At 50.3% G+C, this 26,571-nt stretch overlaps 3 protein-coding genes across 6 annotated transcripts in view; all 3 read left to right on the top strand.

Moving 5' to 3' along the window:
• The window catches only part of LOC144583992 (uncharacterized), a 130,158-nt gene extending 122,610 nt beyond the window's left edge, over window positions 1–7,548 (top strand). For all 3 annotated transcript variants that reach the window (XR_013537965.1, XR_013537966.1, XM_078378908.1), the window contains one exon: window positions 7,425–7,548. Coding sequence is in view for 1 of the 3 variants with exons in the window: in XM_078378908.1 (XP_078235034.1) it covers window positions 7,425–7,455 (31 nt within the window). In the remaining 2 variants the exon portion in view is untranslated. The remainder of the gene's footprint in view (window positions 1–7,424) is intronic.
• Window positions 1–26,571, top strand: part of LOC144583991 (uncharacterized) — a 484,560-nt gene that overhangs the window by 152,457 nt on the left and 305,532 nt on the right. The window lies entirely within an intron of this gene.
• CALN1 (calneuron 1) overlaps window positions 24,965–26,571 on the top strand; it is a 152,692-nt gene continuing 151,085 nt past the window's right edge. The window contains exon 1 of one of the 2 annotated variants that reach the window (XM_072978223.2): window positions 24,965–25,123. The gene's annotated coding sequence lies outside the window, so the exon portion shown is untranslated. Of the gene's footprint in view, window positions 25,124–25,428; window positions 25,600–26,571 lie in introns of those variants that run through there. The other variant, XM_072978224.2, reaches the window with a different exon arrangement.

Here is a 26,571-nt window from a genome sequence, read left to right as displayed (position 1 = left end):
TTTACCCAAGTGGGGGCCCAATTGGTGAGGCTGCTTGAGAAATGGCTATCTCAGGAGGGGACAGAGACCTTTCAGCAGCTTAAAGATTTGATAGCGCTGGAACAGTTCTATTCAGTCCTGCATGGGGAACTGAAATTCCAGGTGAGGGAAAGGAAACCAAAATCTGTGGCAGAAGCAGCCGAGATCGCAGATTTTATTTACCAGATAAGAAAGCCCTTAGGTGAGGAGAAATCTGTAGGAAAACCCAAAGAAACCTACAGCAAGTACTCTCAGGGACCAGGGAAAAGCCAGCAAGGGGGAGGGGCCCATGGTGAAGGGAAGCCCTCAGACATGAAACCAAGACCTCAGATTTTGGAGGGAAAACCAAAACAAGATGAGAGAGAATCAAAATACACCAGAAAATGTTATTTCTGTCAGGGAAAGGGCCATCTAATCTCAGAGTGTGAGAAATTAAAGCAGCTAAAAGGAATTGTGCCTCAGGATTCGAGTGGGACCAAGCCAAAAGCTGTGTTCTGTGTCCAGAAAGAGCAAGGCTCACTGTCACTGAGGGAGCCTGTTGCCATGGCTACTCAATCTGGAACAGCTACATCTGCTGATCAGGCTGAGGAAAATGGTCCTCTTGTAGAGGTCAGGCGCTGCCTGCTGGTGAGAACAGATTCTCAGTTGTTTGAGACAGCAGGGGTGGACGTAGGAATACTTGACCGTCAGTATCGGGGGCTGCGGGACACTTGTTCTCAGGTGACCCTGTGCCATCCAGATATTATTCCTAGGGAATATGTGATCCCAAATGAGAGCATGAAGGTAGCAGGGATTGAGGGACAGGTGATCTCTCTGCCAGTAGCGGAGGTACCTGTCAACTTTCAAGGCTGGAGGGGAGTTTGGCGGCTAGCAATTTCATCGACTCTGCCAGCAGCCGTGCTCGTGGGAAATGACCTGGCTGAACATGTGAAACGGGTGCTAGTGATTACACGTTCACAAGCCACCACGGGGACAGTTCAGGGGGGTAATGATGAGCCAGAGACGGAAGCAGAGGGGAGTTCAGAAGCTGTGGTGGAAACCTTAACCACAGACAGCAGATTTGGACAAGAGCAAAAGGCAGACGCCACTCTCCAAAGGTGTTTTGAACAGGTGACTGACGCCCAGCTAACACCTGAAACCCCAGTGAGATTTCTGGAGAAAAAGGGGATTTTATATAGAGAGACCCTGAGGAATATCTCAAAAGGGGGAGATGGGATCAGAAGTCAGCTGGTGGTACCTGAAAAGTATCGCCCCATGATCTTACAAAGGGGGCACTCTGACATGTTTGCTGCACACTTAGGGGTGAACAAAACACAGCAGAGAATCACACAGAATTTCTACTGGCCTGACATAGGAAAACAGATCAGGGAGTTCTGCAAACAATGTGATGTGTGTCAAAGGCAGGGGAATAGCCGCGATAGGACCAAAGCAATGTTGTGCCCTTTGCCTGTGATTGACACTCCGTTCAAATGCATAGGGGTGGATATTGTGGGACCTTTGCCCAAGGCCACAAAGAGGGGGAACAGGTTCATTCTCACCATTGTGGACCATGCCACGAGGTAGCCTGAAGCCATTCCCTTGACTAACATTGAAACTAACACAGTGGCAGATGCCTTGGTGGGGTATATGTCCAGGATGGGATTTGCCTCAGAAATAATCACAGATTTGGGCGCATCGTTCACATCAAAGCTCATGAAACGCTTATGGCAAATCTGTGGAATTAAGCACAAGGAAACTACTGCCTATCATCCTGAAAGTAATGGGTTAACTGAGAAGTTCAATGGGACTCTAATGCGCATGATTAGGGCTTACTTGGCAGAGAATCCAAACAATTGGGACCAGAAGCTGCAATCCCTTTTGTTTGCTTATCGATCAGTGCCACAAGCCAGTACCGGGTTCAGTCCATTTGAACTTTTATTTGGGAGAAGGGTGAAAGGGCCCCTTGATTTGATCAAGCAAGATTGGGAGCAGATCACCCAGGATGACCCACAAGACGTTGTGACATATATAGACTCTTTAAGGAAAGACCTGGAGAGAAACCTAGAGCTAGCAGCAGAGACCCTGCAAGCTCAAAAGGTCAGAAAGAAAGCCTGGTGTGTCCAGAGAGCCGGGGAGAGGCACTTTGACCCAGGGGAGGGAGTGCTTTGGCCCAGGCCCTGCAAAGAAAACAAACTGCAGCTGGGTAGCCCAGAAGTAAAGTGCTTGGGTCACATGGTAGGGGGAGGAGTGATAAAACCCCTGGAGGCCAAAATAGAAGCTGTTCGTGATTGGCCCAGACCCAACACCAAGAAAAAAGTCAAATCATTTCTTGGGTTGGTGGGCTACTACAGAAAGTTCATCCCGAGGTTTAGCGAGATTGCGGCTCCGCTGACCGATCTGACGAGGAAGAAGGCTGATGACCGCATCCCGTGGACCGGCGACTGTGAGGAGGCGTTCCAGAGGTTGAAGCAGGCGCTCATCAACTATCCAGTGCTGCGGGCTCCAGACTTCGACCGGGAGTTCATCATCTACACCGATGCGTCTAACAGCGGGGTAGGAGCAGTTCTGTGCCAGGAGAATGAGAATGGTGACCAGCATCCAGTGTCCTACCTGAGTAGGAAACTTCAAAAAGGTGAGAGACATTTGGCAACTGTGGAGAAGGAGTGTTTGGCCATAGTCTACGCGATCCAGAAGGCCAAGCCTTACATCTGGGGAAGACATTTTATTCTGTGCACTGACCATTCACCACTGCAATGGTTAAAGACAATGAAAACCCACAATAGCAAACTTATGAGGTGGGCTTTAAATCTGCAGGACTATGACTTTGAAGTGAAGGTGGTCAGAGGGTCAGTGAACTGTGTTGCTGACGCCTTGTCAAGAAGACCTGAAGATTGAAGACGGCGAAAGAACATGGACTATGTATATATATTGATGACAAAAAGTTAAATGTACCTGTTTTTTGAATTTGGTTTGTATGAATAAAGGTAAATTGATGTAATGTATATGGTAAATGTTTAAATGCCTAATTGATATGGTTAACTTAGAATGTAAGTATAAGTAAGTATGGTATTATATGTATAACTGTTTTTGTGTGTTTTATCCAGGTTGTTTTTTTGGGAAAAAGCACCTTAGCTTTCCCCCTACAAAACAACTTATAAAGAGGGGAGGTGTTACATACAGCACTGATGTTACCTGTCTGTCATGGGTTTGGAGGGAAAGTTCCATCCTATGGGGAGTGGAAGGCGGGACATCAGGAGGAGGGGCTGTACTGTATATGTGTGGAGCGTGTGTGGAGATGCTAGAAGGAGACAAAGCAGCAGCTGGGAAGAAGAAGCTGGTGTGGGAGTCTGTGTGTCAGACAGGGTACTACTGTGTGTCAGAGTACCAACCTGATAGGTTCAGGTGTCTGTTGGTTAGCCAGAACTGATAGGTTCAGGGTCTGTGCTTCAAGTTAAGGGTTCTGTGTGAACCAAACTGTGTGTATGTATGAGTGAAACTAAGCCACGTTACTATACCTTATTCACCTGATCGTTTTATTTTTCCCTGTGTGTGATTTAAATAAACCTTGTTCTTTTATTTGTTTAAAAATCCATCCCTGGTCTGTGTGACTTTTTATAGGGAATGGTTGGTGGCAGCTTAGTTAACGTGTGGCAGATCCCAGTAGGTCTGGGTTTGTCACACATACATGTATCGACAACAGAGAATGCACTGGCAGACCATCTCAGCCGTCTCCCGCATCAAACACACGAGTGGGAGCTCAACACCCGAGTGTTCCACAAACTTTGTTACCTTTGGGGAATTCCCACTGTGGACATCTTCGCGTCTCATCTCAATGCCAAGTGCATCACGTATGCATCCAGAGCGGGGCTGGGCAAGGACTCTCTGGGGGATGCATTCATGATACAGTGGAATCAAGGCCTTCTATATATCTTTCCTCCTCTTCCTCTAATACAGAGGGCTCTCGTGAAGCTTCGTTACTCACCGGCGGAAGTAATCTTCATAGCACCATACTGGCCTTGACAAGTATGGTTTCCAACGCTGATGAAAATGTCCTCCGAATTCAAGAGACTGCCAACATTACCCGATCTCTTGACACAGGATGCAGGCGCAATGTTCCATCCAGATGTGGAAACCCTGCATCTGACTGCGTGGAGGATCTCCCTGAGGTCAAGGAGGTGTTAGACCGAGCTAAGAAGCCATCCACCACTTTGTTGTACAGTCATAAGTGAAAAAGTTTTCTTACATTTGCTGAGGCTAGGGGTCTTGTACCATCCCCTGTGTCTCTTTCCACATTGTTGCAATACTTACGTTATCTGTTTGATTTCCAGTTATCTTTATCCACTATTAAGGTTTACCTAGCTGCTATCATATCCTTTCAGCCTAAAGATTCTGCCTCATCACGCCTCTTCTCCCATCTGACTGTCAAAGCCTTTCTTAAAGGACTTACTAATCTAAGACCTCCAGTTAGACCACCAGTTCCGCAGTGGTCTCTTCAGTTGGTGTTGCATGCACTTACCCGTCCTCCCTTTGAGCCAATGGCTACGTGTGAACTCAAGTTGTTGTCCCTCAAGACTGTATTTTTAGTAGCTATTATGTCGGCGAGAAGGGTAAGCGAACTTGCGGCCCTTCGTTCTGACCAACCTTTCCTGCAGTTTTTTGAAGAAACAGTTCAGTTATATCCAGATGTTTCTTTCCTTCCCAAAGTAGTTTCGGACTTCCACCTGAGTCAACCGTTGTCTCTTCCTATCCTGTTTCCTGAACCTGCAACTGACACTGAGTGCATGCTCCATACTCTTGATGTCAGAAGGGCTTTGGCCTTTTATGTGTCTAGAACAAAAGACTTTAGGACCTCTAACAGGCTTTTCCTGTGTTATTTTGGTCACAAAAAGGGTTTGCCCGCAGCACGTTCCACGCTCTCCAGATGGATTGTTTCCACAATTTCACTTGCCTATGAACTCCAGCACAAGTGTCCGCCTGAAGGACTGCGCGCTCACTCCACCAGAGCTGTTGCGTCCTCCACTGCCCTGCTGTGTGGCATTGATGTACCAGACATCTGCAGAGCTGCCACGTGGTCGAATGTGTCAACGTTCATCACCCATTATAGAATGGACCTCAGGACCAAAAGAGAGACGAGTTTCGGGAGAGCGGTGCTGACTTCTGTCCTCCAGTGACAGCCCACCGGCCGGTGAGTAAGCTTGCTAATCACCCTTTTGTGTGCATTCACAGAAGACCACGATGAAGAAAGACGGGTTACTTACCTGTAACCATGGTTCTTCAAGTGGTCATTCTGTGAATTCATACAATCCCGCCCAGCCTCCCCACTATCTGTCACTGTTGGTATCTATTGGATACTCGGGTACCTGTGGCGGATAAATGGAACTGAGGCTTGGGTGGGCGGAGCATGCGCAGTATAGGCAGCCTTACACTTGTTACTTTTCTCTTAAAGCTTGAGAATGTTCCAAGAGGACGAACGCTGGCGCTGGATTAACCCTTTTGTGTGAATTTACAGAATGACCACTTGAAGAACCATGGTTACAGGTTAGTAACCGTCTTTTTGGAAGAACTATGATCAGGCTTCTCATAATGCTGACAGGATTTCACTCATTCTGTCCAACATAGATGGACGCCGAGGAAAAAAAATGCAGAATTGCTAAGTTCATCTTTTGAAGGGTCTTGTTAGTGTGCAATGTTTTCAGCTACTAAAACGAAGCAAACACCAGCGTCGGGCGTCTTGAGCACCAGTTTAGCCGTTTCATTCTTTTCTGGCTTTTGTGCCTTTTTTTTTTTGCATGAGTCTTTCATTGCTTCTTGCCATTTGTAACCTCCTTTGCCATTTGAAAGAAAATGTCCAAAGCAGCTTATAGATGTAAAATGGGTGGGGCGATATAAAACACCAGCAACAGCAGTATCTTCCCCACAAATAACAGCCCCTGATTGTGGATCCTTGAGTAAACAAAAAAGGGCAAAGCAATGCTGAGCAGAAAGGGATCCATGGCAGTTCCCAGGTTTGGAGGAAGTCTAAAGAGGGAGGCGTAGGGTGGGAGGCATTCCCTCAGTTCCAGAATTCTACTGGGAGGTTCTTTCTCCTCAGGCATGGCAGAGGGGATCAAGCTGAGTGCACGAGGAACGGGATCAGCCGCCTCTTTCCCCTTTACTGCAATGTGTGCTTCCTTCCGGCTTGTTCCTGGGAATCCCAGACTGTAGCTGTGTCCAGATCAGCCTTTAACCAGCTTAGGCTAATCGCCCAACGACACCCCTACCTAGACGAGAGCTCCGTCAGGATCTTGGTGTAGGCTCTGGCCATCTCCCGGATCGATGACTGCAATGGTTGATCCAAAGATTGCAGCAGGTCCAGAAGGTGGCAGCCAGACGGGTGGTTGGTGTGAGCAGGTTTGACCGTTTCATTTGGGCTCTGGCTTGTTGACCTGTTGCGTCCTGGATCAGGTTCAAGGTTTGACACTCACCTATGAAATTCTCCACAGTTTGGGGCCACATTGCTTGTTGGAGCATCTTTCCCCAATGTTATCTTCCTGACCCAGTAGGTCATCACAGGCGAGGCTCCTTCGGGTGGCCGTCCTGAGGAAAGCGAGTAAGTCCTCTACAACAGGCAGGGCCTTCTTGGTGGTGGCTCCCATTTTATGGAACCATCTTCTGGAGGCGCTTCGCCTGGCCCCCTCCCTGTGGACATTCAGGAGGCCACTGAAGACATGGCTTTTCAGGGGGGCTCTCCACAATGACCCGAGCTGACCGCCCTTTTGTCGGCCACTTTTCTACCTTCTTGCTCTAATGCCATCAGTTTTTATGGGATCGTTGTTAAACTGATTTAAAACGGTTTTAGTTTTATCTTGGGTTTGTTCTGTTTATTATTGTGAACCACCCAGGGTAGTGCTTCAGCACTAATGGGAGGTGTATACAAATTTAAGTTAAGTTAAGTTAAGTTAAGTTAAGTAAGTAAGTAAGTAAGTAAGTAAGTAAGTAAGTAAGTAAGTAAGTAAGTAAGTAAGTAAGTAAGTAAGTAAGTAACAAATCAATCAATCAATCAATCAATCATGCGTTATAGTCTGAAAGGGAAAGCACATGCTGTATGTACATGGAGCCTATAGACTTGACATTTCCAAAGCACCTCAATCAAATGCTATTTAAACTATAATTTCCAAAGCACCCCAGTCGTTATTACCTGTAAATAGCCAGGCTTACCTCCATAAATGTGGGCCATTAATCCACCAGTTAATATTCTTCTTGTTGCATTAAGCTTTTCTTAATCTCCAAACATCTGCCACACAGTCGCAATGATTCACAAGTGGAGTTTTCTTTTTTATTATTATTTAAGGGAATTGAGAAGAAGGGCACCATGAATAATGAAAAACAGCCTATTTTAAATAAATTATAAACTGGTGCCATTAACATCCTGTCAAAACCTTTTGCAGAGCCACATCGCTGCCTTTGATGTCCTGGTGAAACACGTGCGCTCTTCTCCCGGGAGTGGCCCTCTTTCTCCTCTGCCCGATGGGGTTGACTGCACAACATGGGGAGGACCAGCCGACCGCGGAGGAAGACCAAAGGGCGGAAGCCCCCTCGGTCAAGGCGAAGATCTCGGAGGAGCCTCTGCAGAGGAGCAGACCCTTGGAGCATTCCGGCTGGCAAGTTGTCCCCCTTGGGGCCTTTCCCACTGTTCTAGGCTATCCACGAGGTCACGAAGGAAAACATGCTTAGATGGGTACAAAGGTTCGAGACGGCCCCATCATTCCCCGTCAGTAGGGAGGTGGAAATTTTCTTGTCTCAATTTTGTGGTTTTCCCAAATTCCATTTTCATTTTCCTCCCATCTCTGCTTTGAAACTAGTTTTCTTCCCACACTGATATTCATATTCATGTTTGGGCGTTTTGCAAAATGAGACCTTTTAATGCCTTTACCAAGCTCTCTCTCTCTCTCTCTCTCTCTCTCTCTCTCACACACACACACACACACACACACACACACACACACACTGCATTTTGCCCAATTTGTGCAGTTTTGTGTTCTGGATACAACAGTGTTGTCCAGTAGATGAGTGACAGAATAGCATTCAAGACATAGGGGTGCAAATCCCTGCTCAGCCATAGGGACCCCGTGGAGGGGGTGGCACTCCTTGAATATCACATAGGCAGAGTTGCTGTTACCGATGGGCACGGACTCCTGGTTCGTTGTGGTTTGTTTCCCAGGCCAACCATGGATTGGTGATTCAGCGTCCCACCCCCCTCCCGCAGGCACCCAACCACTCAGCAGTAGCACCTGGAGGAGGCAGGGTGGGGCGGAGTGGGGCACCACTGTCCTGACACATGGGCATCGTAATTAAAACCCACCAACAAATTGAAATTCAGAAAGACAGAAGAACTGGTGGTACTTTAAAGATGAACTGTTATATTTTAATATTTTAAGCTCAAAAAAATCTTCTGGGTTTTGACTAATAGGGTTACACAGACTAGCGCGACTACTTATTCTAAAAATGCATCTCATCGTCCGGTTTTCAGTTTTCTGCATATTGTCTATTTGCATATTCAAATGTATGCATAATTTATGTAGGCATAGTCTACTTTATTTCTCCACTTTTTCCTGCACTGGATGTAAAAAAAGTATAAGTAAATTATTCTCCTTATCTTGACCTACGTGGTCTTAGAAGGCCATGATCTGTAAAGCCCCCTCCAGCCAGTCTGAAAGCATGCATTTGATTTTGGATTTGGGCCACGGACAAGCGCTGGCGTGGCTGCTTCAGCGATTTTATTTTCAAGGTAACATAAAGAGTGCAAGGTGGCTTCTGTCTCTTCCTGATGGTCAGCCGGCCTTTGCTGTGGGCTTGAGTTCCATGATTGTCCTCCATCCCCTTCTTCGGAAGCTGCCCCACGTGCAGGCGCCCGCGCATTTTGCCGGAGGACCCAACGCGGCCACTTGGGACACAGTTTCTTGTTCTGTCTGAGGAAAGTCGGTGGAGGATAAACTGTGGCAACCAACGTGCAGACCTCCAGTCTTGTGCAGGAAGTGGGTCTCCTCACCACTAAATTGTTCTTTTCACCTGTGAAATGTTTCCCAGAGCTGTTATCAGAGTTTTCAGTTTGGTGCAAAGGATTTTTGTGCCAAATATGTGATTACACTAAGCTGCCGTGGTCAATGTGTTGTTGCAGAATTAGAGACCCTGGATTATAGAATTTTAGAAACGTAAGAGATCATGGCAGAGACCATAAGTGTTGGGGTCTCCCTCCCTCTGATGTCCACCACCTTCTGAGGTAGTCCTTCCTGTGGGGAAAGAGCACATATGTCAGGATAGTGCTTCCTGATATTTAATTCTCTGAATCTATTGCTGTAGTTCCTACTTTCTTCAGCTGCGGAAAACAGGCTCGCTCCGTATTCCATGGGACAGTCCTTAAAATATTTAAAGAAGGTTACCTCAGGCTAAACATACCTAGTCCACTTTTAATCTCTTTTCATCCTATTCCACTCCAAAAATACATTGATTCTTCTGCTGACTTATGACCTCTCCCTTTGACAAAAACATTGTTTAAATATGGATTCCATACCTCTTTAAAATCATTACAGTTTGTCACCCCCCATTCTTACTTTTATTTCACATGTTAGCTTATCATTTATCGTTAAACTCCACATTTCTTTATACAGTACCAATCTTCAAGATTAATCTGTTCGTCATGTTTCCAATTTTTTTTGCAAATATTAATCTTGCTGCAGTGACCATTATAACAATCATCTCTTTCTGTTCTTTTTAAAGATGGGCATTCTTAATTATATTTAAAAGGGCAATAATTGGTAATATTTGAATATTATATCCAATATTTTTTCTAATTTCTTTGAAAAGCACTGCCCATTCTTTTTTTATTTCACAATTCCACCACCTATGTAAATAACTTCTTTTTTCCTTTTTGCATCTCCAGCATTGAGATGGTACATTTTTATTTATAATATTCAATATTGCTTGGGTAAGGTATCATCTTCATGCGACCTTATAATGATTTTCTTTTACCCTTATAGACATGCACTTCATTATTCTTTGTGACCATATTTTGTTCCAGTCCTCACTTTTAACCTCTTCCTCTAAGTCCTTTTGCCACTGGTTTTTCATCATAGCTTTTTCAGATTCAACATTTGTTAAAATCTTATAAATCACACTTACTGTGCCCTTCCTTTTATTTCCTTCCTCTTGAACTTGTCTTTGCTCGATAATCTCCTGAAATGTACAGTGGTGCCTCGACGATGTTTTTGCGATTGCATAACAATGTTTCCTATGGGGGAAAATTGCTTTGCGATGATCGGTAAGCTGTTTCGCTTACCGATTTTCGCATAGCGATGATTTTTCCCCAGCTGATCGGTGGTTCCAAAATGGCCACCGGGTAAAACAGGGATGGATTCATCGTTCACCGGGCAGCTAAAATGGCCGCCGTATGGAGGATTTTCGCTTAAAAGGTAAGTTTTAAGCCCACAGGAACGCATTGAAGGGTTTTCAATGCATTCCTATGGCCTTTTTAATTTCGCATAGCGACGAAATCGCTTTGCAGCGATTTTTGCTGCACGGATTATCATCGCTATGCAGGGCACCACTGTAGTCAGTTTTCTAATTTCTCTTACTGTTCTAGGATTGACAGTCCACATGGATTGTCTAGAATCTTCTAAAACTTCAAAGTTTGGTGAGAGCCAATGCTCACCCATGCGCACGTGTGATTATGGCAGGCTCCTGCCATTCCTTCAGTCCCTTTTTGTTGAGGTGGTGGTAGTGTCTGCAGTGTGATGTGGCTACAAAAAAGGCCAATACTATTTTAAGTTGCATTAACAGAAGTCTACCGCGTTTCCCCGAAAATATTAATTCTTGCTCCAAATAATGTGTTAGGGCTTATTTTCAGGGGATTTTTTTTTCATGTACAACCATCAACATTTATTCAGATACAGTCATGTCATCTTCTGGTTGCTGCCCAAGGGTGGAGGACAGGATTTCACTTAACTAGGGCTTATTTTTGGGGTAGGGCTTGTATTATGAGCATCCTGAAAAATCAAACTAGGACTTGTGTTCAGGTTAGGTCTTATTTTGGGGAAAACAGGGTAGTTACCAAATCCTGTGAGGTGCTAGTCCCCCTCTATTTGGCACTGGTTAAGCCTCATCTCGAGTGCTGTGTCCAGTTCTGGATATTGCAATTCAAGTAGGAAGCCAACCAACTGGAATAGGTTCAGAGGAGGGCAACAAGGGTGATGATCAGTGGATTGGAAACCAAGCCCTCTGAGGAAAGATGGAAAGAGCTCGGCACGTCTGGCCTAGAGAAAAGAAGGTGGAGAGGAGGTAACAATGGGTGTTGATGCATAACCTGTCTTGGTGGACAAGAAGCTACCCTTCGGACAGACTATGGGGAGACAGAACGGCTTTTTCTAGGCAAAGGTGTCAGACGTGGGGGGGGCTTTTATCCCTTTCTGTATTCAGTCTTACTCAAAATAGACCATCGGGAAAGATGAACTAGATTCAGGTGAAGGAGTGGAAACTGGAAGAAAATTGAGATCTACCAACAAATTTCAGAGGACAGTCGGTCTACGCTTCATACAATACGGCCACGTTTTTGACTGTGTGGACCATTCCTATGAGAAAGAGAAAAGCTATGGATCATGCGAAAAGAAAAAACAGGTGTGTTTCAACACTTGATTTGTCCTGATGCATAACCTATTTTCTGGACAAGAATATGGAAACAGGATCATTTCCTGTAGGCAAGAAATATATTTCTACCTTATTTGGATGACTGTTTGAAGAATATATCGCAGTGATATATGTGAAAATATATCACATATATACAGAAAAAAGGATGGAAACTGGTGGAAAAAACATCGATATTTTAAGATATACAGTGGTGCCCCGTATAGTGAGGTTAATCCGTTCCGGATTAACCTTCGCTATATGAAATCTTCGCTAAGCGGGAAGTAAAAAGCCATTGGAATGCATTAAACTTCATTTAATGCGTTCCAAATCGGCCCTAAACTTCCCACTTAGAGAAGTTTCCTGGCCCCGGGCAGCCATTTTCGCGCCCTCCCCTCACTTGCCGAGGGCTCGAAAACGCCGCGCGGGGCCATTTCGGGTCCTTTTGAAGCCGCAAAACAGCTGTTTTGCGGCTTCAAAACGGACCCGAAATGGCCCCGCGCGGCGTTTTCGCGCCCTTGGCAAGCGAGGGGAGGGCGCGAAAACGCCGCGCCGGGCCATTTCGGGCTGCCCGCGGCCGTTTTGAAGCCACAAAACAGCTGTTTTGCGGCTTCAAAACAGCCGCAGGCAACCCGAAATGGCCCCGCGCGGCGTTTTCGCGCCCTTGGCAAGTGAGGGGAGGGCGCGAAAACGCGGCGCGGGGCCATTTCGGGTCGTCCGCGGCCGTTTTGAAGCCGCAAAACAGCTGTTTTGCGGCTTCAAAACGGACCCGAAATGGCCCCGCGCTGCGTTTTCGCGCCCTCCCCTCGCTTGCCGAGGGCGCGAAAACACAGCGCCGGGCCATTTCGGGTCATCCGGTGCCCATTTTGGAGCCGCCGAACGCGGCTCCAAAATGGCGGCCGGACTCCCCAATCGTCGCAATGCGAGGTGCGGCGATTGGGTGCTCCGTATAGCGATCCCGAAAAAGGGGATCGCTATACGGATTCGTCGTTATACGGTGCGCTCGCTAAGCGAGGCACCACTGTACATATGATACCATTTTACTATCAGAAACCAGCAAGGACTTGAAATTACTCCTGCTGAAGATGAAAGCAGAAAATGCAGTTGAACATTAAGAAGACAACAGTAGTGGTTTCAGAAGAATGACACAACCGTAATGTATCTTGGTTCAAGTCATTGATCTGAAAGGAAGCAGCAGCTAAGAAGTCAGAAGATTGAGACCCAGAAGAGCAACTATGAAAGAAATAGAAAAGATTCACAAGTGTAAGATTGTGTCCCTGGAGACCAAGACCAAAGAATATCCACATGATTATATTTCTAATTTTTATGCATTGACATGAAAGTTGGGCAGAGAAGAAAGCTGAAAGGAAAAAATCAATTCCTTCACAATATAATGCTAGAGGAGAGCTTTAAGGATACACTGGAGCACCAGAAAGACAAACAAGGAGATCAAAGCCAGTTTCTAGAAGCAAAAATGATAAAACTGAGCTTGTGCTACTTGAGGCACATCCCGAAAAGGCAGGATTCTCTGGAGAAGACTATCATGCTGGGAAAAGTTGAGGCAGCAGGAAAAGAGGGAGACCAAAGATGAGAGGGATTATCTCCATAAAGTAAAGTTTGCAAGCACTAAACAGGGCAGTTAGTGGTAGGATATTTTGGAGGTCATTCATACATAGGATCACAATAAGTTGGATGACACATAACAGCAAGAACATTCCCCTTGAAAAAAACCCCTTTACGATATTTTTAACCTCTGTTGCAAGTCTGAGCTCATTTGAAGCTTTAGCCCTCTTTATTGGTTTTCTCCCTGCAAATATGGGTTACTCATTGAGTCTCTTCCTTTGCTTCTTCCATTTCTATGCATGCCCCCATTTAAGCCAGAGCTCATCTGCTCATGCAGCCGCACTCGGTTCTTTAGATGTCTCCCGTTTCTCTTTCTCATAGGAATGGTCCACGATTGTGCCTTCCATATTTCACCTTTAGGAAACTCCAGTTCTTCATATATTCTCTTGGAGTATTTCTGACCAAGGGTAGGAGCTTGCTAAAGCCGAGAGTCCATTTATGCGACGGCTTTTCCTCTCCTTGGTAGAACGCATCCCAAGAGGGCATGGGCTGTTTTCAACCCAGTGTCCCATTTTTTCCTGCTTCTCTGGCCAGTTCTTTCCTCCCAGTTGTTGAGGACAACCTTCAGAAAAGCTGACCCTCTTATTCCTTCTTCTGCCTTCTGGAAGATGAAGGCGTCAGCAAGGCAGGTGAGAAATGTATCAGATCTTGGATTGTCGGCCAAGTGGTCTAACAGCAGACAACAAGATAGCTGGAGTCTTCCATGACTAATTTATATTCCAGTACAACTTTTGATCAGTACACTCCAGTATTGGTCCCTCCATTGCTCCCTCCAATGCCCATTTTAATTTGTCTTATATCAAAAGGTCACACCCAACTACATCTTCTCCACTATTTTGGTGTGGAGACATTTGAAAATATGGGTATTTCCTCCATCGGTCTCCCTGTTGTGTTCGGCTTAAAGCCCTCTTGGTGGAGTTCCTCCCAACCCCATGCAACGCAACCTTGTCTTCGTGGAAGGGTGCCCTGTGGCCCCAGAAGCGGATGGATAGCGCTGTCCTTTTAAACAATCAGCCCATTGTGTTGTGCTTGCGTTGTATATTTCTCTCTCTCTCTCTCTCTCTCTCTCTCTCTGTGCTTTGCTTCTCAGAGGGAAAGGATGTTAGTTTTGTTCAGTGACCTTTTGAGGGGCATCTCAGAGATCATCATGACCCAAAAAAGAGAGCTTCATGTTTTGCTTTTTCAGGGAAGGGAAGGAATCTCTCGTGGTCTTGAGAGTTCCTCATTGGAGGGTCCCATTGTGAAAGGAAAAAAGAAACAAAGCCTTTTTGTGTCTGTTATCACTTGTAGTGCAGAACCAATGGCTTTTCTTGAACACATTACCTACAGAGGAATGGGCTAGGCAGGGCTCAGATCCCTGGGGAGTCCCAAAGCATTGTAGGTCTGGAAGTTTCCTGATAGGAAGACGCATGATAGGTAGGTAGGAGGACTACCAGACCCATGATGCTTGGCACTACCCACAGACCTTACCCCCACTTCCTTGGCCTTCATCATGTCCAAGAGAAGCCCTCACATCTCAGCTGAAAGTGGTTACAGGCAACTGAAAGGACTGCTCCACCCCCCCCCCCCCGGCTAAAGCCATCAGAGGTCTGGCTGGGGGAAATTCCTGTGGGTGTCGGGGGGCTGTAGTCCATGGGTTCTGGAGATTTCATGATGGGTGATATCCTTGAGCAGCTTCAGGAAGAGCTGGCGTTGTAGTCACGTGGTTGCCTGTCCCAGGGACCTTTCACCTGCCACCCCATCCCCTTTACAGCCGCACGTCAACAGGCAGGGCCTTGGAGAATATTGTCCGTCACGTCAGAGGGAACCTTTCTGCACACAAATGGCATGCTTTCCTGTAGCGCTAGAGCAGTAATCCCTTCCTGCATTCATATCCTGATCAGCAGTTTCTACTCTGGGTGCTTTAGGGGAGGGAACAAACAACTAACTGCAAGACTCAGAAGGTGATTACATGTGCATTGAGCCCACTGTTTGCTCATCTGCAGAGACAGCCGAGGGACCCCTTTTACCAGTGATCAGATGATGTATTTGCTAGAGTGAAGCAGCCCACCTCCATAATGTTCCTACCCATATATTTCTGTTTTTCTGTCAGGGCTACTGTTTTTAAAGGTCCTGGTATGGTTGCTCCATTCTGATTCACTTCCAGCACATGTGATCCCTGGGATAATTTAATTTGCCAGCTGGTATCAATTTCCTCATATCATTAGTGGCTTAAACTGACAGCTTAACCGCTTAATAATATGGGTGAACTGGGAAATCAGAAACTTCCTCTGCTTCTTTGTGGAGCAGAGGAAGAAAGCAAAACAAAATTTAAGTCAGTTAGGACAGTGCTGGCATGCTATACCTCTTAGAGGCTTTTTTTTAAAAAAAGGAAATCTTTCTTCCAGAAGTGAGAGGAGATGGGGCGGGGGGAATCAAGAACCGCGAAGCTTAGAGGGTGTGGGAAGAGGCTGAAGCAGTGCTTGAGGGTTGAAGGACAAAGATAGACGGAAGCTCTGGCTGCCTCGGACCAGAAGAATATAGTGGATAGGCCACAGCAAGGCAGGCGTGATGGGGACAGAGGCTGGCCTGGTGGTTCCCTTGTTTTGCAGGATTGGGCCCAGAGAGTCTACCACTCCAGCAGCACCATAGCAGACAATTATATCTTTCTTTTCTTTTGGCTTTCTTCACGGAAGGAAGCAGACCAAATAGGGTTTCTTGAGGTGCGGATGCCACGTGTGGATGTGAAGATTGCCCCGCATGGCATAAACCAGTGGAGGCAAACCTTTTTCAGCTTGAGTGCCCAAAATGAGGGGGTGGGGAAGAAACCAGTGGCTGCCATGCCGCCCGGAAGACCAGAACCGGAACAGGAAGTGGCAGTTTCAGGGGGAATCATGGGGATGGACAGGAAGTTAAAGGGGGAATAATGGGGATGGACAGGAAGTTAAAGGACCCAGAACAGGAAGAGAAAGAGGGAATCCCAGCTGCAGCCACTTCAAAAGGTTTGTCGTGTGCCAGAAGAAAGGGCTTTGCGTGCCAGCTGCGGCACGCGTGCCATAGGTTCGTCATCCCTGGGCCATAAACTGACCTTCAGGGATCCTCTTTTGCCACACCAGCCCATGCCAATCCACCTGTGCAGCCAAGCCCATGCTTGTGTCAATGTGAGACAGAAGGTCATGGTCCGGGTTTCTCCAGGCCGAGGCTTTCTCTTCCTGCAGCATCGACAAGGTTTCCTGGGCTCTCACCACAATGAACTCCCGCCCGGTGTTTCCTTCCATTTACTCATCCCTCTCCCAGCCCATGGATCTGGCCAGGAAACAGCCAAGTTCCATGCAGGCATTTTTCATGTTCCTGCATAGTTTGACACTCTTTTCAGAAGGGGAAAAAATTACTGAAGAGTTCTACAAATCCTGCAACATTTCCTGGGAGATTTGTCGAGGGGAGGGGGAAATCTCAGGTGAAGCTACCTTGGCTGTGATGAGAAAAGAGTGGTTTTTCTGCTCAGTCTCTTTGCTGTCAGATTCACATCTGGCAAGAGGTGGTCGTACTTGTGACGCACAGTGGGAAGGGTGAGCATTCCAGCCATGGTGTGATGCCTTCACACACAGACACACACACACACACCTGGAATTCCTGTTGCTTGTCCTCAGCACCCACCCTCTTCCAGCACCCACCTTCTAAATGCCAGCACTCAGAAGCCACGGGGGGGGGGGTTCACTTCACTGGGGCTTATTTTGATGGGTAGGGCTTATATGACAAGCATCCTGAAAAATCCAACTAGGGCTTATTTCCAAGTTAGGTCTTGTGGAAACAGCAGCTGCAGCTGCGTTGCCATTACTCATGCTTGCTTGCTTGGGGGCAATGGGAACTGTAGTCTAAGACATCTGGAAGACAACGGGAGTGGTGGAAGAAGCTGTTCTGGCCGTTCCAACCAGTAGGATGATTTTGCTGAATCCTGGAGTAAACCGGATTGGCCGTTTCGTAAATGGCGACCTCTGGAGCGGACACCGTCTCTGGCCTCTGCCAGGATCTGCCCGAGAAAGGCCTGCCTGGGTGGAAGTGAGTCGGGCAAGCTGGCGGATTCCTTTCTTCGCCGAGTCTCCAGTCCCCGGGGACCTGGCCTGGTCTCTCCAACTGGACGTCCGGGTGGACGTCGGCTTTCCATGCCTTCTGCTAATCCTCTGCTTGGAGCTGGGGCTGGGAGGTGGGGGGGCAGGTTGCCCTTGCTGCCCACTGCCGGGCGCCCTGTGACATCATACCCCCTCACCCTTTGTCCCCTGACCAGCTAGCCTTGCCCCATTCCAGGGCATCGCGGGCGAAGGAGAGGGCGGCCCAGCCAACGCAGCTTGGCTCGTGCCTTTGTTTCGGCTCCCTTCTGTCTGGACAGAAGGCCCGCTGCTGGAGGACAAACAGACCCAACAGCCACAGGGAGCGACCACACATCAAGAGGGACCGTGAATCCCCAGGACATGGTGGTCTAGGCGCTGTGGCCTCTCCGTCGCTCCTCCGCCTTCCCTGCCTTCTCAGTCAAAGATGCTAGGGGATCAAACCGAGACCTTCACGGTCCGGCAGGGACCTGATGGCCCGTAAGCCACGGTGGCCCTTTTTGCTGGTCTTTGCTGGGGTTGACTTTGCAGAGCCTTGGCAAGGTTAGAGGTGGCCCCCAGGCTCCCCAGCCTTGCTCCCCAAGCCTCCCGGCTTCCCTCGAGCTCCTTGGGCCCCCTTCATCTAGACTTGAGGACAAGGCTTTGGAGGGCTGGTGGGCAATCCAGTAGCCTCTCGAGGCTAGGGCTGGCCCTCCCAAGGCTCTCACCCTCACCCCTACAGGAAACAGGCAGAGCTTCAGCCCTGGTCCGTCCCCGGTCTAGGCACCCTTTGCGGCTGACTCGGGTTCTTTCCATTCCTTCCAATGTCGTGGCCATGATTGGAATGAGTGAAGGAGAAGAAAAGGCTGGACCAAATCTAAACCAAATGATTATGGCACAGATTTGGGGAGTTTAACAAACAGACCCCGATGTGTTCTTTCTGTTCTCCTCCTGCTTCAAAATGCAGCTTTCTGATGCCAGATGACAGCCAGCAAAACAGCCTAGTAATCACCACATTCCAGGACACCCGTTGGGTACATATCAAGCTGATTTCTCCTTGAAAACGCACACAGAACGTAATGTCCTTCTGGCAGGCTTCTGAAAGCAGAATAATTGTTTTAGCATGGAATCAAATGGCATTTAAAAAAAAAAACACCCCACACATCTTGAGTGTGTGTGTGTTGGAGGGAGGGTGTGTGGGCAGACGTTTCTGAAAGCCACCAAGAATTGTTTTCATTGCTCACAGCAAATGCAGACTAATTGGGAATCTAGAACGAAGGCTGCTGCCACCCATCGTGCGAGCAGAACTCTCTTCTCAATGAAGATGGCAAAGCCACAAATTCCAGGGGCGTTCATGGTGGGAGAAGCGCAAGGAATCTGACTTGGTGGGAGATGATGGCGGGTGGGGTATTGTGGTCTTCTTCTAAAAAAATGTGTTGAATGTAACGTATAGTTTCAAACAAGAAAGCAAGCAAAACAGAGGCAAAAACAATAAATACCTAAGACCAAAATGTTGGGGCACCTTAAAGAGTAACTATGTTGTACATTACACTCCCTTTCCTGGCAGTAACATATTTTCCATTAGGCTGTGCTCAGATGTTGCAAACTAGCAGCGGTGACATCCTCTATGGAGTCAACCCATCTCATCTTAGGTCTTCCTCTTTTTGTACTGCTCTACCTCACTTTGCCCATCAATATAGGATTTTCTGGCCACTTCTCTATTTCCATTATATGTTTATGATAGAATAGGCTCAGTTGACTACTTTTTGCTCTAGTAAGAGTTCAGGTGTGACTTGATTGAGCACCCACTTTCCTGCTTTTCTGTCTGTCTTTCATATCCGTACGGCTCTCCTCCAACACACTTCAGATAAGTGGATTATTTTTCTCCCTGACTTTCTTCACTGTCTTTCATGTAGTACGGATAATTTTGACATGGGTTTCCAGTGACAGTCTTTCCAAATTCCAACCTCTTCCTTTTTGTATTTCAAAATCCAAAGGGACATCTTTCGGAAAACATATTCACCACGTCTGTAAGCTTTTGGTCCAATATAGCTTTTCTTCCTCAGCTTTTCTAACTCAAAGAAAGGGTTTGTAAAGTGGAACATAGTTTTTTAGTCTGCACCATATGAAGTGAGCATGGCAACATTCGCTTAGCTAAGGGTTAAAGGGTGTGTATGTGTCTCCATTGCATGTGTTGTACCTATGCACAACCTTCTATCATCATTTCATTAAGTCCAAAACAGCCCCCCAAAGTATTTTGGCACAGAGGGACAACAGCCACATCTAAGCCCTTCCCACTTCTCTCTGCTCCCACCATCATACAGATCATAGGCTCATCTCCTGGAATCCTCTACCCTTGAGTAATTCTATATGAGGGAGCTTTCTGTTGGAATTTGTGGGTAGTGTATGCATATTTAAGCACCCATTCTAAAAAGCCAGGAAATTCAGTTCTTTAAAAAACCTCCCATTTATGAATGTGGGATGTTTGTGCTTCTGTGCTGACCATTCAAAACGTCAGGAAAAGACCTGAGATTGCTGCACAATATTGTGCCCGCGTTTCCAGCAGGAAAAAAGGATGCCAAGCTTTACCTAGCCAAGGGCAGCCTAAAAGTTGACAATGCCCACGGCCGCCATCCGGAGGGTCTACTGCAGGATCCCCTCTTCTGTTCACGACCATTCACACTTGTAGAAAAACAGTCCTGTTAGTAACTGGTGAAAAAAAGAAGTCAGCCTCTGGGATTTCCCATTCCATGGTGTCACTTTGTGAATGGTCATAGGCTGACCTTTGCGATAGAAAGCTTGGCATCTTTTTCCTGTTGGCAATACAGGCAGCATACTGTGCCCCGATCTCAGGCCTTTTCCTGGCATTTTGAATGGTCGGCACAGAAGTACAACACCATAAGGTTTTTTTTTAAAGAAAGAATTGAATTATTTTCAGTCCCTACTTAGAACACACGATCATTTCACTCACAGATGAAATCTGGCTAAGACCAGCGGTGGACCATGAAAGCAACTGCTGTCCTGTGTTGCGGCCGTTCCCTAGCGATGGGCGTTCCAAGACATGCCTGACTTCTAGCCATTAACATGGCACTGCCAGTTCCGCCTGCTGGAGATTTGCCAGGCAAACCTCCCCAATGGGTCTCCCTCTCCCTGTGTGGAAATGCTTCATCTTCACCAGGCATTGCCACCCATCCGGATGCCATTTCTAAGTCTGTTTTACATCAGATCGCTGTCCATCCCTCAAACATGTCAGGGTTTGTAGGCTTTGAGAGGGCAGGTCAGCAGGCTGTGGGAGCACAGGTTGAAGCAGCCAGAGGAGGATAGACAGAGCCGAGGAGTGATGGTGGGACTTGGCAGGGCACACAAGTCTTCAGGTTACATCTGATGTGCCCTAGGTGTACACTAGGAAATGGAGCAAATCTAGTATCTCTTTCAGCCCCACCATTAACTGCCCCCCTCATGCTTTTTGTAGCATCTCCAATGTCAAGCCCTAAAGGTAGTCTAGCAAAATGAACCCATCCATGTAAAAACAGATGGAAAAAACCCTGTAACCCTTTTGTAAATGCAGCTGGAATATTGGAAGATTTAAAAGAAAGAGAAACTTTATAAAGAATCAGGTCTGAAAAAGAGAAACAGACAAGAGGTTGGACTGAGTCTCAATCAGGAAGTCCCCCAAGTGCGATAACCCTACCTTGATTCCTACAGTTTGCCATTTGTGTCAACTTCTAGACTGATAACTGAAATTAATCGCAGCCTGGTAGTCCCATTCCCTTACTAACAAACCATTGTCACTTTGTCCATTATCTATATCTCCAGCTGGTCAGGGGTGTGTGTACTGTATAAATATAGAGGTCAGGTTGTTTTATTCTTTATGTCTGAGGAAGTGGACATGATACATGAAAGCCAATGTTAAAACATAGCAGTTAGTCTTAAGATGCCACAACACTTTTGTTGTTTATTATTTGTCTGATATGGAATGTTTAAGGTCACTGAACTATGGAAAGAGAATTTTGTGAGGAAGTCTAGTCAATGTAGTAGGAATAATAGGAGTGACAGGACTTTATTATTGCTCTATTAAGAGAACAATTTGGTGTACACTTAATTTCATCCAGATTTAGAGCCTGACCCATCCAGTTTGTTTTTTGCACTTTGTCTTCCTAGATAGTTTTACCTTTCCTTCTTGACCCAAGAACACTGGATTGGAGCTCCCCTTAGAAAAATGATTCTTTTGGGCTACACCTTCCAGAAGAAAAAAGCTTGGGAGCTATAGTCCAAAAAAACCCAACTTTTCCATGTGCCAGTTTGGGCCCGGTAAGAAACTGGACGAAATGGTAAAGAAAATGAAAATTTAACCCAGAGGTGAGGGTGCTCAGCCCATCCACAGGTAAACAGATGTTGAGTCTACCAGATTCTTGAAGAGTCCACCACTCATCATCCTAAGGAAAGGATTTCTTCCTTCCTTCCATTATTCCTTCCTTTTTCTTTCCTTCTCTTTTCTCTCTCTCTCTCTTCCTTCCTTCTTCTTTCTTTCATTCTTTCAGTATTGGCTCATCTAGCCTCTTTGTGCCTGTCAGCTCCACATTCTCCGTTGGGACTTGATCAGCAATCCTTGCAATTGGGGTCCTACCCGATGCTGTTGGTGAAGCCCCCCCCCCCGACAGACCCACATTAGTCTCCTGCCCATCAGCCAGGAACCCAAGTGCTCAGCCAGTGGTGCCAGTGGGGGAAAGCTCTGCCATTGGAGAGAGAGTCCAGCCAGGTGGGTACAGGGCAGTGGGCTTTGGGCTCCCCTTACCCTCTCTCCTTTGCTCCAGTCCTGGTCTCTTCTTTGGCCTGGGGGAGGAAGTCATTCATAATCTCCCCTTGGCTTTCAGCTGGGACTCTGGAGTGGCAGGAAAGATGCCCGGGTCAACCCCAGCTGAAGGTCAACCCCAGGGCCCACCCTCTTGCACCAGACCAAACAGATGTGCTCCTGGACATCAAGACAGCAGATGATTGAATAGGGGTTCTCATCATTCTGTCTGGATTTTCTCTTGAAAGCCCAGGTTTCTAGTTTGGGGGGGGGGTGTCTCTGGGATCCCCTGCTCACCTAGACCTGGATATTTTAGCACTGTCCCGGAGCATCTCTGCTCAGCTGAGGCTTGTCGGCCATTCCTGTTGGTGTCTTTCCAAGTGATGACGATGTATGTGTTAGTCACTCTGTTGGACTAGAGCAGCTCCTGTACAGACTTAGCCATGAGTCTGCTTCTCTGCCGGGTCCCAGAACAGGGATATTCTGGCTTGCCTTCCCACTGCATGTGAGGCCAGGGCATCACCAAATTACGATCTTCTCCCTATAGAACGGCCAGGCGCTTTCCCGGCACTCTCAACAAGGGAAGAGATGGATTTGTGCAAGTTCAGCAACTGTGCAAACAACATTTGAACACGAGTAGCGCAGATCCTGCAAAATGACCACGGGTGGTCCTTTGTTGCCCTTTTAGGGCTGAAGGCATCAGAAAGTTAGTTTGCAGCTTTGTAGGTCAGGAGCCGGCGCTTGACTCCTCATGGGAAATGGCACTCGGGTTTATGCAGGTATTTTGCCCGAAGCGTACAGAGGAAAAGAGTGCTCCGAATCCTGGCCTTACCTTGGGGGGGGGGAAGGGGGCTAGAAGGCCTGGACATTCCTCATCCGCACGTGCAGCCTAGACACGCTGAGGGGAAAAAACTTGGCAACGGTTTTTTTTAAAACATCCCTGGTCCAGAAGCATTAGGCAGGGAAGAATGCCACCTCTCGTGACACTTGCCGCCCAGTCAGAATGGACCCTCACCGGGATTCCACATGAGATATTTAGGAAGGGAAGAGGGAACCACTTCCGAGACTTCTCTCCCCGAGAAACCCTCAAGAGGATTGTCAAAATGAACTGGGCGGCACATGGTTTTTAGTACATAAACAGGGAAGAAGGGGCAGCCGGCCGGCCCTCGCCGACAGCCCGGCTGGGGCAGAAATAGCCGAGGGGGACGCTGTGTTCCTTCAGCCACCTCCCCTCGGCTTTGCCAGGCTTCCCGGTGCCAGCCAGATCCTCCGAGGATGGCTTGGCTTCTCCAGATCTCTGAGGTGGATCGCCAGGAGGAGAAATGAGCTTTCCCTGTGCCTGGCGGCCACTCCTTCGTGCAGGGCCCCTGGTTCTGGATCCCCAGGCCTCCTCCTCTTTAGCCACCTTTCCTCCAGAGTCCGAGCCCATTCGCCCCAGATCTCTCCTCCCCCCCCCCCAGAATCAGCTGGCTGAGAAAGTGCTCTCCCTCTTTCAGGGTCCTGGTTCTGTGACCCCACAGGACCTCCCTCTGTCCTTGGTGGCTACCTCTGTAAAGGCACAAAGGGGCTCTCGGCCGGAGGAGAGAACTAGGCCAGGCCTCTCCCTGGGCCCCTCAGCGGCCAAGCCTTTTCCAACTGGGCAAGAGCTGGGCCACAGATGGTTTGTAGGGCTGAGGCGGTTTGTAAGGCTGAGGCGGTCAGAGCCAGACTGCTCGGTGGTCGAGGTTTCTGGAGCTGGAGAGCTAGAGGTTGGGAGTTCGAGTCCCCCACTGGGAGTAGAGGCAGCTTTAGGAGTAGCCCCAGAAGGAGAGGAAACACGAGGACCAGAGGACCACCGTGCCGGAGTCCACTCCACCTGGAACACCCAGGAGCGGGTCGCCCTCCCTCGGTCAGAATGGCCTGGCTAGTGCGGACGATGGTTTCTGTGTTGGTCAGACGTGCCCTCCTTCTCATATGGGCCACTCCTGTCCCCCCTTCATGCATGCCACAGCCGAGCGGAGGAGCAGATCCTTGCACCCGCGCCCTCCTCCTCCTGGTGGTGGTGGCCAGACAGGTTGGCCCTCCCTCGCAGGCCTTCTTAGGGAATCGGGCAGAGCCTCTTCTGCAGGGAGGGTGAGGGGGGGATGGCCTGGGGCCCGTCCGCCTTGACCCTGTGGTCAAAGCCAACCTTGACCCTGTGGTCCCCCTTGCTGACCAGCGGGTGGACTGATCCGCCAGCCAGCCCTCTCCCTCCATCCCTGCAGCCCTGGCCAGGCTGGGGGGCCTCGGAAGGTCCGCAGAATTAAGGTGTGGATGTGTGTGTGGGGGGGCAAAACAGAGAGGGGGCTCCCGCGGGTGGGGCCCGGAGAAGCGGGCGGTGGTCCCGGGGTGTGGGTGAGCTTGGTTGGCTCGGGGGGGGGGGGGCTTCCTCGGGCCGGGGCGCCCTCGCCCGGGCTCTGCGGAAGGGCGGGCGACGGGCACAGGTGGTGGGTCCAGGCCAGGGCGCCCCCGGGGGTGGCGGTGCCTGCTCCGCTCTTCCCTCCCGGGCCCCGGGGCGCCTCCGGTGGGCCGGCAGGAGCCGTCGGGGGCCCCGCCTGGGTTCGAGCAGGCCGGCGGGTCCCCAGGGCGGGCGGAGGGCATCTGGCCCCGCGGCCTGGCCTGGGGAAGGCGGGTTCGTTGGCTCCTCGGAGGGAGGGGGCGTCGAGTCTCGGGGCTCCCGTCGACGGAACCCCCGCCTCCCCACGGCGCCCTCCTCGCGGGCCGAGAAGGCAGGCGGGCAGGGGCGCGGAGCGGAGCGCGGCCCCCGGGAGAGGGGCGGAGGGAAGGGCCCCGGCAGGAGCCGCTCGCCCCCTCCTGGCCCGGCCCGGAGGGACCCGGGGAGCCCGCGGGGGCGGCCGCGCCAGCCAGCGAGCCAGCCAGCCAGCCAGCTCAGCGGCCAACCGGCCAGAAGGCGCCCGGGCAGCGGAGGCGCCGGAGGGAACCTGTCGGAGCGGCGGACGCGCCCGGCGCCAAGGTGAGCCCGAGGGGCGTCTCGTGCTCCACCCCCTCTCCGCCGGGGGTGCGCGCGGGCGGGCGGGCGGGCACGTGTGGATGTGTGTTTTTGTGTGCTCGCGCGGGCGTGCATGCGCGCAAAGGCTCCCCCCCCCAGTCTCCCGCCACCTGCCTGCCGGCTTCCCTCCGGCGCGCCCAAAGCTCGCGCCCCCGTCGTCGTCGCCGCCGCCGCCGCCGCCGCGCCTGGAAGAGAGGGGGGTGGGCGGGCCGGGCAGCCAGAAAGGCCGGGCGGGCGGGCGAGCGAGCGAGCAGCGGCGGCTCCTCCTGCGCACGCGGCGCGGCGCGGCTCCTCCGCCGGGGCTGCTCGGGGGCCGCGCCGGAGCGGCAGCAGCAGCAGCACCAGGAGGAGCGGGCGGAGCGGCGGCGGCGGCGGCGGCCGGGAGACCTGTTGGCGCGGGAGCGGAGCGGCGACGCATGGAGCGGCCCGGGCGCGCTCGGGTAGGTCCGGCGCCGGCGGGCGGTTTTCGGGGGGGGGGGGGTCGCGCCCGCCTGCGGTGATTGTGTGTGTGTGTGTGTGCGGGTGGTGGTGGTGGTGGTGGTGGGAGAGATTGGGGGAAGCGACGAGAGCGAGACGTGCTTGGCGGGAGCGGGAGGGGGAGGCGGGCGAGTCATGTCCTCCCGGGGGCTCCCCGCGAAAGAGACCTCCGGGCTCGGGGTGCGAATCCCGCGCGTTCCCCCCACCCCCGAGCCTCGCCTCCTTCCCCTCAGACCCCCTCCTCGGGCGCCCCGAGGGCTCGGCTGACGGAGGGCTGGGGGGCTGGCGCACTCCCCCTCCCCGCCGGGTCCCCTGCCTGCCACCCCCTCCTCGCAGCGGCAGCAGCAGCAGCTGAGTCGGGGGGGCGGAGGAGCCCCTCCTGGTATCTGGCTGTGGTGCGGGAGCCCCCGAGGGAGGGGACCGGCTTGAGGCTCGTAGGGCCTCGCGGCTCGGCTCGGCAGAGCCCCCCCCCAGGGCCCCCCCGGACTCTCCCGTCCCGTCCCCCCGCCGGAGAGGCGTTGGGAGCCCCCTTGGGCGCAGCCGGGCTGCGGGTCGCGGGGCAGGGAGGGTCGCCCGAGTCTTTCTGGGGGGGGGGCGGCGGCGGAGGCCCGGCCGAGCACTCGCCTGGAAACCCTCCCGGGCGCCCGTGGAGACGGCCGAGACCCCAGCGGGACCCTCGGAAGGGCGTCGGGGCGGGTGGGGGGGGCGGGAAGGGAGAAGAGGATCCCCGCGGGGAGCAGCCGGGGCCGGCTTGGCAGGAGCTCCCCGGAGTGGGGTGGGGTGGGGTGGGGTCGGGCGCCCCGGGAAAGGGAGCGTCGGCTGCCCGGGGCTGGGGGGGGGGGTTGGGGGTGGCGGCTCAAGCGCGTCTTTCCGGCCAGAGGAGGGCGAGGGCGAGGGCAAGGGCAAGGACGCTTGGCCGGCTTCTCCGGAGCGCA

The sequence above is a fragment of the Pogona vitticeps genome, chromosome 7 (assembly GCF_051106095.1).
Source record: "Pogona vitticeps strain Pit_001003342236 chromosome 7, PviZW2.1, whole genome shotgun sequence".
Lineage (NCBI taxonomy): Eukaryota > Metazoa > Chordata > Lepidosauria > Squamata > Agamidae > Pogona > Pogona vitticeps.
Note: the sequence above shows the minus strand (reverse complement) of the source record. Positions and strands in the feature narration are given on the sequence as shown.